Genomic DNA, 19,774 nt, shown 5'->3' with positions numbered 1-19,774 from the left:
TCCACACTTCCTCATGCATTTATCCCCCTTTCGCAGCCAATCCCCGCGACCTTTGCAGGCAAACTTGGAACACACATCCAGCAGTGCAGGTTCAGACACAGACTCAGAAAGAACCCCCCACGCCTCTCTCTGTTGATGATAAAGTCAACATGAAAGACTGGGGACTGATTACTGTCAGGAGGGGTCTCCCGTCCACTCCCCTGCCCTAACCCCTGGGTTGAACCCCAGATACAACCCCTCAGTCCGGTTTGCAGTCCCTAACTGTACTTGCCCCAACCTTTCGCAACCCCCTTTACCCACCGCCACTGTTTCCCTTCATAGGACGCTCAGTAGTTTCCTCAGGGCCTACTTCCTTAGACTACAACCAGAACCCTGACTCTGTCCAGGTCAAGACTCAAGCCAAAAAAGTCAGCCCAGGAGCTGAGCCATGAAAGGGACTGAGCAATTTCCCTACTCTCTTGTCAGTCTGAGTGAACTACATGTCCACCAGCAGTGTGGGTTCCAGGCCAGCTTCAAAGCCAGAGAGCGGGCAAGGCTCAGAAAGATGAACGGGTAGAGGTCCCAGGACTTGAAACCAACCCCAGGAGTTCCAGAAATTCCTAACCAAAGCCAGGAGCTCACCATTGACTCTATGACAAACGACCAACAGTACCTCTTCCCACAGCTTCTGATAACTCCAGCCTCCACCCATATAAAGTCACCCCAGAGGTGGCAGCTCTCTGGACACCTTTTGGGACTTGTGGCCAAGGAGCTGACCTCTAGATTCTGCTAAGCCAGAAGCGTAGGGACAGAGGCCCTGCCATCCCAGGCCTTCCTTCCAGTCATACCTGCATGTCCTGAATAGCATCTGTCTAGGTGGCGACCTATGTGTCCGGGTTCTCTGTGTCACTAACATGTCAGCAGTGCCCATGATTCTATTGTCTTGGCAGAAGGACACTTCTGCAGCTGTAGCAGAGGAAGGGAACAAGTGAGAATAGCTTGAAAATGACCAGATCCTGGAAAGAGTCATTGTCCCCAGGATGGTTCTCTCAGAGGACTGAGGAAGACAGTCTGAAGATGTGTCACCTCCACTGAAATGTCATGGACCCCCCTACCAGCTAAACATACAACATAGAGCAAATCAAAACAAGTCTCAGGGTACTGGCCCCAGATACGATGGAGACTGAGGCAGGGGCATAACTAGTTCAAAGACAGACTCACCTTGAAATAAACTAAGGTACTAAATGTTTTGGGACACAACTGTAACCCTAAAACTTCATAGATGGAAGGAGAAAGAGCAGAAGATCAAGATCAATGGGAGCACAGAAAAAAAAAAAACTGATCAAGTCTGGCAACAGCAATGTGGAGTTCAAAGGTCAGCTTGGACTATATGAATAGCTATTCCAAAGGAAAAAGGAAAAAAAAATTAGAGAAAGAAAAGAGTAGAAGGAAAAGAAGTGAGCGGGAGAAAGGAAGAAAGGAAAGAGGAAAGAGAGACCAAAACAAAGAGACAGAGAAAACAAGGGGAAGAAATGGACAGCCACTAAGATCTCCAGACCCTTTTGGAGAGGGGGAGGAGCATGGGGTTGAGACAGGGTTTCTCTGTGTGGCCCTGGCTGTCCTGGACTCACTTTGTAGACCAGGCTGGTCGCGAACTCACAGCAATCCGCCTGCCTCTGCCTCCCTGAGTGCTGGGATTGCAGGATGTGCCACCATGCCTGGCTCCCTGACCCTTTTTTGTGTATGCTATTCCCTTTGGGACCTTAGCCCTTCTGCTCTGTCTCCCTCACCCCAAGTCTAAGCAGCCAGCACCGAGCCCACAAGTTTCCACTGACCGCTGCCTCCTGTTCTGGTTTCTTGTCTAGTTACTTGGCAGGGCTGGGACTGAATCCAGAACCTTCCCCATGCTAGGTGAACATTCTGCTAGTCACTTACAACCCCAGCTTTGTGGTATTGTTTGCTTCTGTCATAAAGACAGACGGGGTCTCTCTTTGCAGAGGCTGACCTTAAGGTCCTGGGCTCAAGCAATCCTCCTGCCTCAGCCTGCCAGTACCTGAGGCTCCCCATGTGTGACAGCAAACTCAGCTCTCAGCATCTCCTTCTTCTCCCATGGTAGCACTGGGCAGCTAAGGTGCAAGTCAGTCTGCTGACCTGCTTCTGCAGTCCCAGGTCCCCAGAGCGCTGAGCTAGGAGAGTCACTTGAACCAAAGGACTCCAGGCCAGCTGGACACTAGAGCAGGGCCTGTCCACACAAAGTGGAAGGGAGGGAGGAGAAAAGAAAGGAGAGGAGAGAGTAGACAAAGAGGAAGAGAGGGAAGAGGGGGAGAAAGGACAGGGAGAGGGTTCCTCTGTGGGTCTCTAGCACTTTACCCTTCTTGTTCTCAAAATCGGGGTGAAGCCTGGGGCTTGTGGATTAGGAGGGTGAGAAACTGGGACCCTGTGCTAGATGGAGGGGGATGGCACTGCTCAGGCAGGTCTGAAAGACTTGCTTCCCTGCCCAAAGCAGTGGGATCCTTACTTCTCAAACAGCATCATTGGAGACATAGGAAGGAGCAAAAAGCATCCAGGTGGGTGATCAGCATTAGCTGCGCCCAGGAGAGGCCAGTTCTCACACACACACACTCACACCACAGTCTGAGGGGGCCCTAGTAGCCTTGTTGGGCAGAGCACAGAAGGCCAGCCAATGAGGGCCTCTCTGAGGGCGTGTCCCAAGCGCTGCAGGCATATAAGTCAGCTTGCTGCAGCTCCAACACACTTCTGATTCTGACAGACTCAGGAAGAAATCATCATGGTGCTCTCTGCGGAAGACAAAGCCAACGTCAGGGCTGCCTGGGACAAGATTGGTGGCCATGGTGCCGAGTATGGTGCGGAGGCCCTAGAGAGGTGAGACCGGGGCCTTGCTCTGTAAGGACCAAGGCATCCACTGCAAACCTGGTGCTCAGTGGGCAGCTCCTAGCTTGTTTTCCTGTCACCCCAAGTCCTCCTCTCACCTTTCTTCCCACAGGATGTTTGATAGCTTCCCCACCACCAAGACCTACTTCCCTCACTTTGATCTAAGCCACGGCTCCGCCCAGGTCAGGGGTCATGGCAAGAAGGTCGCTGATGCCCTGGCCACAGCTGCATCCCACCTGGATGACCTGCCCAGTGCCCTGTCCGCTCTGAGTGACCTGCATGCCCACAAGCTGCGTGTGGACCCTGTCAACTTTAAGGTGTGTGGTCAAGCCTGGTGGGGGCTGGGGGGTGGTGGCAGGATATGGGATCCATAGGAAGGACAGGAGGGGCAGGTTCTCATGTCCAGGGCAGGGAACACAGTGCTTCCAGAAAGGGGAGCCCAGGCAGCAGGCCAGCTACTGCTGCCACGGACTGACCCTTCCTGTCTCCACAGCTCCTGAGCCACTGCCTGCTGGTGACCCTGGCCAACCACCACCCTGCGGACTTCACTCCCGCGGTGCACGCCTCTCTGGACAAATTCCTTGCCACTGTGGGCACTGTGCTGACCTCCAAGTACCGTTAAGCTGGAGCCTCAGGGCTGCCTCCTGCCCTGCTTTGCCTTCTGGCCAGGCCCTCCTCCCTCCCTCGCACCTGTACCTCTTGGTCTTTGAATAAAGCCTGAGTAGGAAGTCTGTGTGCTTGGTTCTCTGTGGCTGCAAAGGTGCCAAGATGTGGGGGAAGCCTAGAGTGTATGGGAGACACAGAGAGGAAGGGTAAGGAGGAAAGAGAAAGCGGAAGTAGAGGGAAGAGGGACTAACCGAAGTTATTTGCCTAGCATTTCTGGACAACCTCTCCCCCCCAACCCCCCAACTCCTTCTATGCCCCCTATCCCCAGCCCCACAGTGCCTGGCTCAGTTTACTCCTACCTGGCTCTCCCATCAGGTACAACATAAATTTGCTCGAATACAAGTTTTTTCTCCACTGTTACCTTTCATTTTACACAGACACACACACACATACACACACACACACATACACACACACACACACACACACACACACACACACACACACACACACACACACAGGACCAGATCTTCCAGGACTCCACAACAGATGGCTAATACAATCCTTCTTTTCCCAGCGTGATAATGAATCCTCTTCCACCCTCCCCTAGGCTCCCTAAGAAGGCCAGACATAACCTGAGGGAAACTGGGGGTCAACGGTGGAACTACAGACACCATTCAAGTGTGTGCAGGTGCCACACAGCATGCCCACTCTTTGGACGCTAATGTCTGAGGACCATCAAGGGCTAAAGACCTGGGGCTAGAGAGATGGCTTTAGCAGTTAAGAGCATTGACTGCTGTCCCAGAGGATGTGGGTTCAATTCCCAGCACCCACATGGCAGCTCACAACTGCCTGTAACTCCAAGATCTGACACCCTCACATAGATATATCTGCAAGCCAAAATGCCAATTCACATAAAATAATAATAAACAAGAAAAAAATGTAAAAGACTGAGCAAATTAAAAGAGAGCGAGAGAGCGCTGAAGACCCAGTCTTTGAGGTGGTTCAGTACCCAAATACTCATCCTGCACTGACACCCCTCTTCCCATGAGGCAGTGAAGACAAGGTTCCGAGCCAAAGAGGTATAACCGGATGCCTACACACACACATATGCCTTCTCCTTACAAAGCAGGTTCTGAGTCTGGCTATCAGAATCTTTGGCAGCAGTCCATCCCAAGCCCTCACTGATGGCTATGTCTTTTCTCCCTGAGCCAAAGAATCACCTCTTGAGAAGCCCTGTCACAGACCCTCTCAGGTAGCGATGCCCCTAACACCAGTGTACTTCAGTGTGGGATCCACCAGGAAGACAGCTAAGGCTGGAGAGACGCCACATGAGCATGTGGGTAGGCAACAGGTGGCTAATACAAAAAGGTCTGCTTGCTCTTCCTTCCTTCCTTCCTTCCTTTTTTCTTTTTCTTCAGATAGGGCTTCAGGTAGCCCAAGCTGGCCTCAAACCTTTATACACAGCCAAGGATGACCTTGAGCACCTGCTGGTTTTTTAAAAATTTTTATTGATTTATTCATATTACATCTCAATGGTTACCCCATCCTTTGTATCCTCCCATTCCTCCCTCCCTCCCATTTTCCCCTTACTCCCCTCCCCTATGACTGTGACTGAGGAGACCTCCTCCCCCTGTATATGCTCATAGGGTATCAAGTCTCTTCTTGGGAGCACCTGCTGATTTTGCTTTTACCTCCTGGGTGCTGACATTCCAGATCTGTGCTTCCATGCCCAGTTTATACAGTGCATGGGAACTGAACTCAGGGCTGTATCCATCCATCCATCATCCATCCATCCATCACCCATCCATCATCCATCCATCATCCATCCATCCATCCATCCAAACATACTTGTATGCACGCAAGTATACACACACTCTAGACAAGCATTCTACCAACTGAGGTACATCTGTACCCCATAATAGAATATTCTTCAGCCATTGACACTAAAGAGTAAATTTCTTATACTATGTGGCTGAACCCTTAAAAAAGAAACTGTTGAGTGGAAGAAGCCATATAGAACAAAGACCGCACAGTGCATGATTTCATGTTTGCAAAATATCAAAATAAGCAAAGTAGAGGGACAGCAGGCAGCCTCCTGGTTGTCAGGGGTTTGGGTGGTTGGGTAGCTATGGCTAGTGGGCTGGAGGTTCTGTTTAGGTGAGTAAAGGTCCTGGAGATGGGTAGCAGTGATGATGGCACAACACTGTGGATGAAGGTAATGTACTGACTTGTACACATCAAAGATGGCTAAAACACACAGGGCTTTGTGGCACATGTCTGTAATCCCAGAACTTGGGAGGTAGATCATATTCACCCCCACCCCCCCCACACACACAAATAGAAATAACATCTTTAATGTAGTATGCCACATAGAACCAAGCGAGTGTATCATTGCTTCTTGCTGTCATCACTGAGCTCTATTACAGGCACTCATAAATGTCATTGTCCCCAAAGGAACTTGCCCTAGGATCTGGGTTATACTATTTCTCATCCCCTTAATTCTCATACCTCTGAGAAGAATATATTTTTGAAGCAGAGTTGGATCTTCTCAAAGAGGATTTGTGGGGGCATAGTGGGACATAGTGTAGAGTTGGGGGGTCTCATTATGCAGCTCTGGCTGGCTTGGAATTCCATATGTAGACCAGGGTGGTCTTGAACTCACAGAGATCCTTTGCATTCACCTCCTGGATTAATCTGCCATCTAGAATTAATCTGTACCTGGGCCACAGCACCTAGTTTAAAGGGAATTTTTAACGTACATTTAAATTTCCTTAATTTTATCTTACACATGTGGATGCTTTGGCTGCATGAATGTCCGTGAACTACTTGCATGACCGTGGAAGACAGAAAAGGACTTCACATCCACTGGGCCTGAGGTTACCGGCAACTGTAAGCCAGCATGTGGGTGCTGGGAATCTAACCTAGGTCCTCTGGAAGAGCAATTAGTGCTTTTAACTGCTGAGCCATCTCTCCACCCCCTTTAAATGTAGATTTAATTATGTATGGGATTTAATGAAAAAAGATGTGCTCCAGGAAAAATAAAATAAGATAAACCCGATTATGGGTATGGGCTCCTTCAGTGACAATTAACGCCAAAAAGAAAAAATCCTTTTCAATAGTGAATGAGCAAAGAAACCTATGAAGTATGCTAGGGACTCAGGAGGCAGGATAAGTCGACAGTGCCAAAATGCACACTAAAATCCATTATAAACAGGTAGTATCTGTTAGATAACATTGTTCATACAGTAAATACTTTAAAATGTGAGGCTTTGGGGTCCAGGGAGACGGAGGGCTGCATGTCCAAGTTGAACCAGAATCCATGAACGCCCAGGCGACTTGGAACGCTGCAGCGCCCCCTAGCAGCTTCTTGGGGTTCGAGGCATCTTTGAGCACAGCCAGGGCGCAGGCACAGTTCAATGAAGATGGCTCTGTCCCAGGCTGATAGCGCGCTGGTCCTAGCGCTATGGAAGAAGATGAGCAGCAACGTCGGAATCTACGCAACCGAGGCCTTGGAAAGGTACGGACCCAGTCGGGCGCCCTCGGGCTCACCCCCAGTGGCTGCGGGGCGAAAGCGGGTTCTCTATATCTCCCAATCCGGCTGTTCCCAACCCTCAGTCTTCCCGCAGGACCTTCGTGGCTTTTCCTTCCACCAAAACCTACTTCCCACACTTGGACCTGAGGCCAGGCTCTAGCCAGGTTAAAGCCCACGCCCAAAAGGTGGCCCGTGCACTGACTCTCGCCGCCCACCACCTGGACGACCTGCCCGGTTCTCTGTCTGCTCTTGGCGATCTGCATGCGCACAAGCTCCGCGTGGAGCCCGCTAACTTTGAGGTGAGCCCCGGGTCTGAGCTGTATTTGTGCTTGCCGGAGATACGGCTCGTGCCCGGGAGAGATAAACGCAAGGCAGGGCGATTCTCTCTCTTTCTTTTCAGTTCTTCAGCCACTGTCTACTTGTGACTCTTGCCCGACACTATCCTGGAGACTTCAGTCCGGAGATGCATGCCTCCCTGGACAAGTTTCTGAGCCATGTGACTTCAGCACTTGTCTCCAAGTATCGCTGAACTGAAGATGTGCGGTGGTGTGGTCTTCAGGCATGCCCTTCCTCAAGCTCACAGAATTCGAGTAAACCTCCCCAGGGCGACATTGCTGTCTTCTCTGTAGAGAGACACAGGAGAAATGTACACAGCGCTCCTAGGATCCCAAATCAGGGTTCCAAAAGGCTGGAATAACAGCTAAGCTGGCTTCACAGACCTCAAATGAAAGTCACTGGTTCCTGGTTTTGTTGTTGTTTTGCTTTGTTTTTGTCTTTGAGATGAGTTTCATAGTTTCATGGAACCCAGGCTGGCCTCTGGAAACCGTAATATAGACTAGGTTGGTCTTGAACCTCTGATCCTCCCCATCCCCATCTCCAGCCCACTCACCACTCCCAACTCCTGCCCACCAGGACATGGTTTACAAGGCATGCCCTACCATACCCAGTCCCACAGAGAGTCTCTTAATTTTTTTTAAAAAAGTATTTATTTATTATATATACACAGTCTTCTGCCTGCATGTACACCGTAAGAGGGCACCAGAACTCATTATAGATGGTTGTGAGCCACCATGTGGGTGCTGGGAATTGAACAAAGGACCTTTGGAAGAGCAGACGGTGCTCTTAACTTCTGAACCAGCTCTCTAGCCTGCCTCGCCCTCCCCCACGACTCTTATAATATGCTTTTGACTCTTTTAATTTTAATTTAACCTTTTGTTTATTTGTTTTCTGTGTTTGAGGTGGGACAGGGGCCTCCTGCACACCAACCTGGTCAAAACTGACTGGGAAGGAGATGGGCACGCTGTGAATGAATTCAAGCTATGGATCAGAGTAGGAGGACCAGTTCTGTAGAATATACTGCAAAGGACAATGGGCTGGCAGTAACAAGAGTGCCTGCCACCTGCAGCTGTGGTGTCAGCTCTATCACCTTCACATGTCCCTAAGCATCAGGGGAGGCTCAGGCCATCTCCACTGTGGAAGGCCAATTGGCAAATTCATGCATGTTGCCTTGACCACAGCAGCTGCAGACCTGCTGCAGCTTTTGTCTCTCAGAAGGGTGGCAGGTACAGAGGTCACAAGTCATCCTAAGTGACAGTGCTCAAAACAATGGCTTGTTCCCCAGCCATCACCATCCCCTGGGCTTCCGGCTTGGTCTTGCTCTAGATTCTGCTCAGACTCAGATAGGGTGGACCTGGTCCTATTGCAGGCAGTCACCTGCCTAGATGCATATACATGGGGTAGAAGATGCTAAGTGATAGTGTCAGTGGATGTGCAGGACACACTGGGCACTGTCCCAGAGAAAGTCAGTCATTAAACTCCTGGACTGCCCAGCCCAGCCACGCCCAGGGTATGCATTTTGGGGGAGTTCAGTGTTGGGGGGGGGCATGGTTAAAGCATTCTATGCCAAACTGAATTTCTTGGAATGAGATGAGTCTGACCCTAAAGACCATCATGCAGTAAAGCGACAAGGCTCCCCTCCCCAACCACACCACTGCCCCAGCAACCCTGCCCTCGGTGGACTTCAGAGAAAGTAGGAGAAAATGTGAGGTCGTCTCCTAAAGCACAACCATGACACACTTTCTGTGACATGGAGAAGCAAACGTACAAGGGACATGCCATGGTTAGTCATACACGGTTAGTTAGCCCTGACTGGGCTAGGCGCGCTCAGGTGGCCGATGAAGCCTTGCTTCTAGAGTGTCTGTGAAGATGCAAAAAAAGAGAGAAGCATTCAAAGGCTAGGTGTGGTGGCGCACGCCTTTAATCCCAGCACTCAGGAGGCAGAGGCAGGTGGATCACTGTGAGTTCGAGGCCAGCCTGATTTACAAAGTGAGTCCAGGACAGCCAAGGCTACACAGAGAAACCCTGTCTCAAAAAACCAAAACCAAACCAAAACAACAAGAAGCAGCATTCAGACTAGCAGCAAGAGTGACAATTCCTCTGTGCAGTACTGGAGACCACCCACTCACCAGGGGCCAGGGAGGAAGAAAAGACCCCATTTTCCCTAAGCAGGACATCCATACCCTTGTGCCCGCCCTGTGAGTACTCTGTGTCTGTGGGCCTTCTGACAAGGGCAAGTATGAAGATTCTTGGCTTCCCTGGCTTGTGGTTCTTCATTTTCATGTGGAATTGACACCACAGGTTTTCCTCGGCTCCCAGAAGGCAGACTGCAGATCCTTGGACTTTCCATGTTTGAAGAAACGGGAGCACCCCTTATAATGAGTCACACCCTTCTCTTCCACACATCTTGCTGGGTATGTTCCTCTAGAGAACTGTGTCTAACGCAGTGAGAAAGCAAAACAAAACAAAGCGGGTAGGTGGTGTGGCACAGGCCTGTAATCCTAGCCACTCTGGGGCTCAGGCAGGAGAGGCGCGAGCCCCGGAGTGGGTGGAAACAAACGCGAGAACAGAGCAAGAGCCCAGTTCTTCTCCCACAGCATAAAGAAAGCATGTCTGGGGATGTATCAGTGCTAGAGGCTCCATCTCTTCCCCGGCAAGGTAACAGCCAAGCCAAACACAAGCAAAACCACCACAGCCAAGAGAGGATGCTTGGACACCCTAGTGAGTCTGTTTGCTGCTGCTTGGTGTGTGTGTGTGTGTGTGTGTGTGTGTGTGTGTGTGTGTGTGTGTGTGTTGTGTGACTGTACCTGTTCTGGTATAGTCCCAGGTGTCAGAATTGCCCTGATTCTCCTCCTTTCCCATCCCAGAGGGCAGGGATGTAGGGAGTCCTGGTCCCTCATAGTAGCCCTGAGAAAGCAGGCCGGAGTGGCAGGTGGTGGGCTGGCCACAGCACAGTGCCACTTGGACACCCACAGCACAGTACCTGTCCCTTCCTTCTGTAGCTCATGAGGCAAAAAAGCCCCTTTCCTTAGCCCAAGACCCAGCTCACTGCCCCATCGCCTGGATCCACCCACACCTACTGGGACCTCCTTCTGAGTCTACTTTCCTGCTGGAAGCAGCAGCCATGAACACCATTGTCCCAGCCTGAGCCCCTGGCTCTAGGCTGTCATCCTGGTAATGCCCCCCAAGATCCATCCCTGAGAGTGCCAGCCTAGATAGGACTGACTACAGCTTTTTAGGCAGTAGGGTCACTCCATTCCACACACATGCCCACTGCATACTCTACTTTCTACATAGGAGCCCTTCTGAACACTTGAGCAATTCCTCCTCCTCTATTCCTATGAACTATATTCTTCACCTCACAGATAAACGGTCTCTATGGAAATGTAGGAAAACATTTAAGAAACGTGCGCGCGCGCGTGCGCGCGCACACACACACACACACAAAACCTTTCTGTTCTCCAAGTAAGGATGCTCTCTCTTAAGTGTCTCCCCAACCAGAAAGAGCCAAACTGAAGTTTAGGAAGAAGGGGGGGTCCCATGGTTCCCTTCTGTTCTGAGATAACTGTAAGTATATAAAAAGGAGGATCCTAAGACTGATACATTGCTTTTTTTTTTTTTTTTTTTTTTTTTTTTGAGACAGGGTTTCTTTGTCTTGGTTGTCCTGGAACTTGCTCTGTAGACCAGACTGGCCTCGAACTCACAGAGATCTGTGTGCCTCTGCCTCCAAAGTGCTGAGATTAAAGGCATGAGCCACCATGCCCCAGCGACATTGCATTTTTTTTTTTTTCGAGACAGAGTTGACATTGCATTTTTAAAATTACAGTATAATTTATCATTATTCCCCTTGCTTCCTCCCTCCAACTGCTCCCATGATCTTCCTCCCTCTTAAATGCATGGTCTCTTTTGCTTTATTTTCACACACACACACACACACACACACACACACACACACACACACGGGCGGGGGGGCGGAACTATACAAATGCAATCTGCTGGTTTGTTTAACATTGTTTGTGTATATAGGATTTCAGGGCTGACTCCTTTGTATTGGATAACCAATTAGGGGGCTCATCCCTGGGGAAGAATAATTCTCTTGCTGTCAGCATTCCTTAGTTGTCTGTAATTCTTTGGTTTCCCATCTTTTTGTTTGTTTGTTTGTTTGTTTGTTTGTTTGTTTGTTTTTCGAGACAGGGTTTCTCTGTGTAGCCCTGGTTGTCCTGGACTCGCTTTGTAGAACAAGCTGGCCTTGAACTCACAGAGATCCATCTGCCTCTGTTGGGATTACAGGCTGTGCCACTACGCCCAGCTTCCAGTCGCCCGTACTTCTTGGTCTGGGTTCTCCCCCTGCCCCCCACCCTGGCCCCACATTAGCATGTCTATTGGTGGTGTCCTTGGTCAGTTGTCTTTAGGCAGCCATATTGTTGAAATGTCATGGGAGAAGCTTCCTTGTCATTTCTAGAGGACACAGTTTTTACAGCGGAGTCCCTGGGCCTCTGGCTCTTAGATCTTTCCATCCATTCCTTCTGCAGCGCTCCCGGAACCTTAGGCCCAGGACCTATGCTGTAGATGTGTCCACTGGGGTGGGCACCTCAGGAGCCGTTGTTCTCTGATCAGTTTCGACCACTTGTGTTTTTCTGTAATGGTCTTCACATGTTGCAAAAAGAAGCTTCTTTGAGGAGGAGTAGGACGCCCACACTTGTCTACGGATGTAAGGATGTGTATCAGAGTGTGAGGATGTATATCAGAGTGTGAGGATGTGTATCGGAGTGTGAGGATGTGTATCAGAGTGTGAGGATGTGTATCACAGTGTGAGGATGTGTATCAGAGTGTGAGGATGTGTATCAGAATACGGCTAGGAGCTTTAATCCCACCACTCAGGAGGAGATGCAGGCAGATCTCTGAGTGTGAGGTCAACGCGGTCTACAGAGCAAGTTCCAAGGCACCAAGGGCTACACAGAGAAATCCTGTCTCAAACAAAACAAGGGAGCAAACAAAAGAATGTAGCGTGTTGTGTAATGACCTGCAGTAGTAAGTTCTTCTCTGTCACCCCATAGTCCCTGTGAGTTGGTGAGGTTGTCAGGGCCAGGTCCGCTTTCCCTCCTGCCGAGCAGGCTTTACAGCCCGGATTAGGCAGTGGGTGGTTGCTGCAAAGACTGAGCACTACTATTGCACCCTAGGGATGTCTTGCCATGGCAGTCATTGTTGTGGCTCATCGGTGCGACAGCTATGTAGGACTGTTGCTTGCTGGCCTCCCTTGGCAGTTTACACAGCGACTTCCGGTCCTGCGAAGGCCAGTCCTTGGCGATGAAGCCTTCAGATCAGACCCAGCATGGATCCTCTGAACCCATGTCCAAAGTGCAAGGTGCCTTCAACAGTAAGGACTCGCCTTAACTCTCCGGGAGGCAGACAAGGGAAAAGCAAGGGCACATATTGCTTTGGGAGTCTTTTAAACTCCTTTGGCCAACAGATCCAAAGAGGTTTCTTTTGCCTGGAATACTAGGCATTTAGGTATTTGTTAGATAATTGTCTTGGTCAGGGTTTCTATTGCTGTGATAAAACACCATGGCGAGAAGGGACTTGGGGAGCAAGTATTTATGTATTTATTTCCTCTTCTTGCTGTAGTCCATCATCCAGAGAAGTCAGGGCAGAGACCTGGAGGCAGGAATTGATGCAGAGGTTGTGGAAGAGTGCTGCTTTCTTTCTTTCTCTTTTTATTTATTTATTTTATTTTATTTTTGTTTTTTTGAGTCAGGGTTTCTCTGTGTAGCCTTGGGTGTCCTGGACTCACTTTGTAGACCAGGCTGGCCTTGAACTCACAGCGATCCATCTGCTTCTGCCTCCTGAGTGCTGGGATTAAAGGCGTACACCACCATGCCTGGCTTCTGCCTGCTTCCCCGCCCTCCCTCCCCGACCCCCCCCCCCCCTCAGCTGGGACCGAACCCAGGGCGTTGCACTTGCTAGGCAAGTGCTCTATCACTGGGCTAAATCCCCAACCCCCTGCCTGCTTTATTATAACACCCAGGGCTACTAGCCCAGGACCACTGCCATAGTTAGCTGGGTCCTCCCACATCAATCATCAATCAAGAAATATGCGCCACATATTTGCCCATGGGTCAATCTGATGGGAGCATTTTATCAATTGAGATTCCTTCTTCAAAAATTACTCCTGGCTGGAGAGATGGCTCATTGGTTAAGAGCACTGGCTGCTCTTTCAGAGCTCCTGAGTTCAATTCCCAGCAACCACATGGTGGCTTACAACCATCTATAATGTGATCTAATGGCCTCTTCTGGCCTGCAGGTGTACATGGCAGACACAACATTGTATACATAATAAATAAAAAATTAAAAAACAAAACATAATTACTCCCACCTAGCACTCGGGAGGCAGAGGCAGGTGGATCGCTGTGAGTTTGAGGCCAGTCTGGTCTATAAAGTGAGTCTAGGACAGCCAAGGCTACACAGAGAAACCCTGTGTAAAAACAAAACAAAACAAAAATTACTCTGGCTTGTGTCCAACTGACATAAAGCTAGCAAAGACAATAGTCTATGGCTCCTAGGAGAGCACTGTCAGCTCCAAGTGACCTAAGTTCATTTAAACTACATATGTATACACACACAGTTGTACACATCACTCAGAGCCAGGGTTAAATATAAAGATGTGGGTAGAAACAGTGAAAAGGTCCAGGTTATGGAGGAAGTGGGAACAATGTGAGCTGGTCAATGAATCGCCTCCTTCTCAGCCCGAAACAGTGGGAACCCCACATCCTCAGAGATCTTCAGGGCAGGTTCCAGGAAGGAACCTAGGGGAGGGATGTCCACGGAGGTGAGCAGAAGGGTACCCACTCAACCTGTTCCCCCAAAACAAGGTCTTTCTGGAGCCCAGCAAGGGTACTTGGAACAGCAGGCTGGGATCAGGGGACAGCACCAGCTGGCACTCTTGACCTTGCTCCTTTAAAAGTTTTCCCACTCCGGGATCTGTTTAATATCACCAGGCCATTTCCCGCCCCTGTCCTCTGCCACCACAGAAACCATCAGTCCCCGCCCTTCTCCACCCAATACATATCCTATAGCTCACATCCTCCAGGAAACCCATTCTGATGCGCACACTAGCCCAAGCCGCTTCATCCGTTCCTCTGGTCCTTCCACCTGTGTGTGCTACGTGATGACAGAATGACTAGCCAGGTCTCTGCCCAGGCTGAATCCTCTTGGCTTGCGGAGCCTGTGGATCTCGTCATCTATTTGTAGAAAGTCTTGCATGAGGCACAGCTCGGACGTTTGGAGATGTCCTTAGGAATAAGGGCCACTCCTCCTGTGGGACCTGGGACATAGACTATGGACATGAGAGATTCTCAGTATGGGTTCATGACCTGAGACTGCAGCCATTGTCATGCTGAATGAAGAAGCTGGCATTTCAGGATGAGTGTGAGGACCAGGGAAAGAGGCATCCAGGCCCAGAGGGTTTGCACTAAAGTCCTGAGAAGGCTAGGAGGGAAGGCAGGGGGGTCGACAGTGCCTGGGGTCTCTGCTGTCTCTAACCCAGGCTTCCTCCACAGCTCTCGGGCCAACAGTGCCTCTGACCAGCCAGGAAGAATTCGCAAAAAAAAAAAAAAAAAAAAAGAATTCGCACACACACAGCCCTCCAGGTACAAGCCAAGCTCCTCTCTGGTTTAGGCATCCTTAAATAAGGTTTTTGCTGCCTTGAGCATGGGAAGACCCTCCAATGACCATGAATTAGCTCTGGCCCGGCCTTCCTTTCAGCCAGACAAGATCTCCCTGACTTGACAACCTGGACTGTCCTGGGTTCACTTTGTAGACCAGGCTGGCCTTGAGTTCACATTGACCCCCCTACCTCTACACCTCCTGAGCGCTAGGATTAAAGGCGTGCGCGACCATGCCCCGCCTTTATAATACATCTCATAATAAAACCTGCATATGTCTGGATTCTCCCTGTCTCACACGCATCAATGGTAGACATGGCTCTATTTTTTCTGTGGCTTCAGTAAAGGAGTGGAGCTAGCTCAAACATCTGTAGAAAAAGTATCAACCTATGTCCCTATGTTGAGGAAAGAAGAAAAGCGCCAGGATGAACAGTTTCCATTGAAATATCACTGACCAATACCAGCTAAATATACAGCCACAAATCAAAACAGAACAAGAGTTTGTGGTGGCACTAACTTGTTTTCTTTCTTTCTTTGTTTATCTTGTGGTTGTTTTTCTTTTTTCTTTTTGTTTTTCAAGACAGGGTTTTTCTATGTAGCCTTGGCTGGCCTGGACTCACTTTATAGACCAGACTGGCCTCGAACTCACAGCAATCTGCCTGCCTCTGCCTCCTGAGTGCTGTGCTTACAAGCATCACCACTGCGCCCAGCTGGTGACACAAACTTGTATCCCAGCTATTTCCTAGCCTGTGGCAGGGAGATCGTAGGTCCAAAGACTGTCCAAGCTGTATAAAATACAATCACCTTAGAAAAACACACACGCGCGCGCGCGCGCGCGGCAGGACTGGAGATAATAGCTCAGGAATAGAGACCTTGTCTTGTATAGGCAAAGGTTTGATCTTCAGTATCACAGAATCACCAACAAACGAAAAGCAAACTCAAAACAACAAAAAACTAGTCTGTTGGCTGGAGAGATCGCTCAGCCATTATTACAGGCTTGGCTCACAACTCAAAACCAGACACTGCGGGGCTGGAGAGATGGCTCAGAGGATAAGAGCACTGGCTGCATTTCCAAAGGTCCTGAGTTCAATTCCCAGCAACCACATGGTGGCTCAAAACCATCTATAATGAGACCTGGTATGCTCTGTACGTGCAGACAGAACACTATATACATAATAAATAAATAAATCTAAAAAAAAAAAAAAAAAAAAAAAAAAAAACCAGACACTGAAGATGCAGAGGCAGGTGCCAGAAATACTTCCTGAGTCGGATGAGTCCAGGACCTAGCAATACACTAACCCCAGGGAACGGGGCTGCTTGATGGGAGGCAGGGGCTGGGCTGGGCAATCCATAGCACAGCATCTGTTCCTTCTTGCTGCTGCATCTCATGAGCTCAAGGTCTCCAGCTCTGGGATGGGACCCAGCCGACTGTTCCCAATTTTCTGACACTGAGGCTGTAGTGTGGCTTTTCAGGGATGTATCAACAGAGTCTCCCTATGAACTTGGGATGGCACCAAGAGACTCCCCAAACGACTGACATACTGAATAGCATAAGGTTAACTAAGGGTCCTAACAAGCAGAGGGGGGACTACTAAGCACTACATTCATCCAAAGCCACCCAGCGTCTGAACGCATCTACAGACAGGTATGGATGTGTCTATGTCTGCAGCACAATGACTTAGATAATCCCAGAGAGTCCAAATAGCAGAAAAGGGGGTTGGAGAGATGGCTCAGCAGGGAAGAGCATGTACTGCTGTTTCAGGGGACCTGGATTCAGCTCCGAGAACAAAACTTCAGGTAGCCAAATAGCACCCAGGATGCCAGCTTCAAGGAGATTGACTGAGCCCATGCCCTTTTCTGGATTTCACAAGCACTTGGATTCACACCTGCACAGATGAACCATTAAACTGATAAACAGATACACAATACTTCCAATTAGCTCTGGCTGACCTGGAACTGGCCAGACAGACCAGGCTGGCTTCAAGTGTATGTATTTCCTTGTATGGGTATTTTGTAGGTCTACTGTCTATTATGTGCATGCAGTGTCCTTGGAGACCAGAAGAGCATTTTGGATCCCCTGGAACCAGAAATGAGATGGCTGTGAGTTGCCACGTAAGTCCTGGAAATCAAATCCAGGTCATTTGGGAAAGCAGCCAATGCTCCTAACCTCTGAGCCACCTCTGCAGCCCTGGCTATCACAGGGAATATGTCTTTAATCTCAGCAAGCAGAAGACAGAGGCTGATGGATCTCTGTGAGTTCAAGATCAACCTATTCTACATAGTGAGTACCAGGCCAGCAAGGGCTCATGGAAAGGCCTTACTTCAAAATCAAAAGTGAAGGAAGAAAGAAACAAATTAAGGCTGAAGTGACGGGTTAGCAAACTATGAGCATGTTCTGCTCTTACACAGGACCCAAGTTAGATTCTCAGCACCCACGTCAGGCAGCTCTCAAGAGCTTGAAAGCCCTGTTGCAGGGATATCTGATGACTCTACTTTCCATTGACACTTCACACAGGATCATACAAATATATACGTAAATAAAAAAAATAAAGTAAATACTTTAAAATTATTTTTAGCCGGCGGTGGTGGCACGTGCCTTTAATCCCAGCACTCGGGAGGCAGAGGCAGGGGATCACTATGAGTTTGAGGCTAGCCTGGTCTACAAAGCAAGTTCAGGATAGCCAAGGTTACAAGGTTTGTCTTGAAAAAACAAAACAAAAATGAACCTGTATGGACAAGGTTTCTCTGTATGTAGCTCTGTGTCCCATGTTTGTAATCAGAGCACTCCAGAAGCAGAAGTAGAGAGATCTCTGTCAGCTCAAAGCCAGCCTGGTCTACAGAGTTCCAAGCCAGTGAGACCCTGTCTTTTAAAAAAAGAGAGAGAGCCATAAAAAAAATAAATAAATAAAACAAAACAGCCGGGCGTGGTATCGCACACCTTTAATCCCAGCACTTGGGAGGCAGAGGCAGGAGGATCGCTGTGAGTTCGAGGCCAGCCTGGTCTACAAAATGAGTCCGGGACAGTCAAGGCTACACAGAGAAACCCTGTCTCAAAAAACCATAAAGAGAGAGAGAGAGAGAGAGAGAGAGAGAGAGAGAGAGAGAGAGAGAGGAGCTGGAGAAATGGCTCAGAGGTTTAAGAGCACTGACTGTTTTTCCAGAGGTCCTGAGTTCAATTCCCAGCAACCACATGGTGGCTCATGACCATCTATAATGAGATCTGGTGTCTTCTTCTGGTACAAAACACTGTATACATGGTAAATAATAATTTTTTTAAAAAATATTTTTATTTAATTGTAATTTATGTGCATTGGTATGAGGGTGTCAGATCTTGGAGTTACAGACAGTTGTGAGCTGCCATGTGGGTGCTGGGAATTGAACCCGGGACCTTTGGAAGAGCAGACAGTACTCTTAACCACTGAGCCAACTCTCCAGCCCAATATTTTTTTTTTAAAAGAGAGAGATAGACATAAACACTGAGTACGTGTTTGTACACTCTACCCTTGACATGCTCAACCATACATGCTGCCTATGCAAACATAGGCTGGGGAAGGATGGCTTGTGTAGTGTCAGGCTAGCAGGAAGGACAGTTAAGCAACAGGTTGCTGCACGTCCCAGCTGCTCTGAAGGGAGTCTGAGCACCGGCATCACTACAGAAGCCTCCTTTGCATAATTTCCCTCCGTGTCCCTGGCTGTTAGCAGCAGGCAGAACTCTCTTGTCCTGTGTTTGAGGCCACTGGCTCCAGATTGTCATCTTAGCCTGCCTGGCCTGGCTTCTGTTTTCTGGAATTTGCTCTAGGTTTCCAGGCTTCTCCCCCTACTACTCGCCCACCCACCCACCCAAAGGAGCCAGTGTATATTGCATGGATACACCTTTCAGGAAAGTGGCAAGTACCACATTCACTAGTGTCTGGGAAAGGACTGTTCTGAATACCTAAGCAGTTCTTTCTTCCTCTCTCCTGTGGACTTCTCCTTTCTCTCAAAGCCAACCACAATTATGTGTATGCATATTTATAGGTATGCCTAGAGAGGTGGGTGTCAAATCCCAGGAGCTGGAGCTGAGTCACACAGTTGTGATCCACTTCACATGGGTCCCGGGAACAAAACTCCAGTGTCCTGGAAGGGCAGCAAATACTCTTCACTGCTGAGCCCTCTCTGTAGTCACTTCATTTTTATTTATATGTAGGAAAACATGTAAGAAACAAGCTGAAGTCCACCCAAGCTTTCACACCCTTTGCGTTATCAACAGGGAGAGTCTCTCTGTCATATCTCTCTACCCAGAAAAGGCTGAAGTTTGGGACGGAGCCCAGTCTTCACTAAGTCAAAACATGTCTGGAGAGAAGGAGGGATGAAGGGAGGAGAAGAGGAGAAGGAGGGTGGAGGAGAGAACCAAAGAAAGGAGGAGGGTAGAAAAGGAGGAAACAGAGGAGGAAGAAGAATTTAGCTGCTCGACGCTCCCTAAAACTAAGATGGACACTTCAAGGATCTCAGGGAGGAAAGACTGAAGCAGCAGGCAGAGAGAGGGGAGGGCCCGGCCAGGGACAGGCATGCCTTAAGCCTCTAAGTCCCCAGCATCTTATCTTGTCCTCAGAGTCAGCATGAAGTCTGCGGTCGGGGGTGGGGGGGGGGGTGGGGGTCTGCGGCAGGAGTAAGAGAAGGGTACAAGGTAGAAACAGAATAGGAGGCACGATGTGGGGCAGTTCTGCCAAAGGCGACAGTGGGACTTCTGGACGTCCTAAACACCTGTCTTGGGGGGAGAGGAGCA

General features: G+C 49.3%; 2 protein-coding genes across 2 annotated transcripts; both read left to right on the top strand.

Moving 5' to 3' along the window:
* Positions 1-2,982: 2,982 nt before the first annotated feature.
* LOC127208016 (hemoglobin subunit alpha) lies at positions 2,983-3,599 on the top strand. Its single transcript, XM_051167362.1, has 2 exons — positions 2,983-3,188; positions 3,365-3,599. Exons 1-2 carry the CDS (start codon positions 2,985-2,987, stop codon positions 3,491-3,493), a joined length of 333 nt encoding a protein of 110 aa, XP_051023319.1. The 5' UTR covers positions 2,983-2,984; the 3' UTR covers positions 3,494-3,599.
* A 3,244-nt stretch (positions 3,600-6,843) lies between these two features.
* Positions 6,844-7,681, top strand: Hbq1 (hemoglobin subunit theta 1). The gene is made up of 3 exons (XM_051167364.1): positions 6,844-6,997; positions 7,107-7,311; positions 7,413-7,681. The coding sequence occupies exons 1-3, from the start codon at positions 6,897-6,899 to the stop codon at positions 7,539-7,541; spliced, it is 435 nt and encodes a 144-aa protein (XP_051023321.1). The 5' UTR covers positions 6,844-6,896; the 3' UTR covers positions 7,542-7,681.
* Positions 7,682-19,774: the final 12,093 nt, after the last annotated feature.

The sequence above is a fragment of the Acomys russatus genome, chromosome 25 (genome assembly GCF_903995435.1).
Source record: "Acomys russatus chromosome 25, mAcoRus1.1, whole genome shotgun sequence".
NCBI lineage: Eukaryota > Metazoa > Chordata > Mammalia > Rodentia > Muridae > Acomys > Acomys russatus.
Note: the sequence above shows the minus strand (reverse complement) of the source record. Positions and strands in the feature narration are given on the sequence as shown.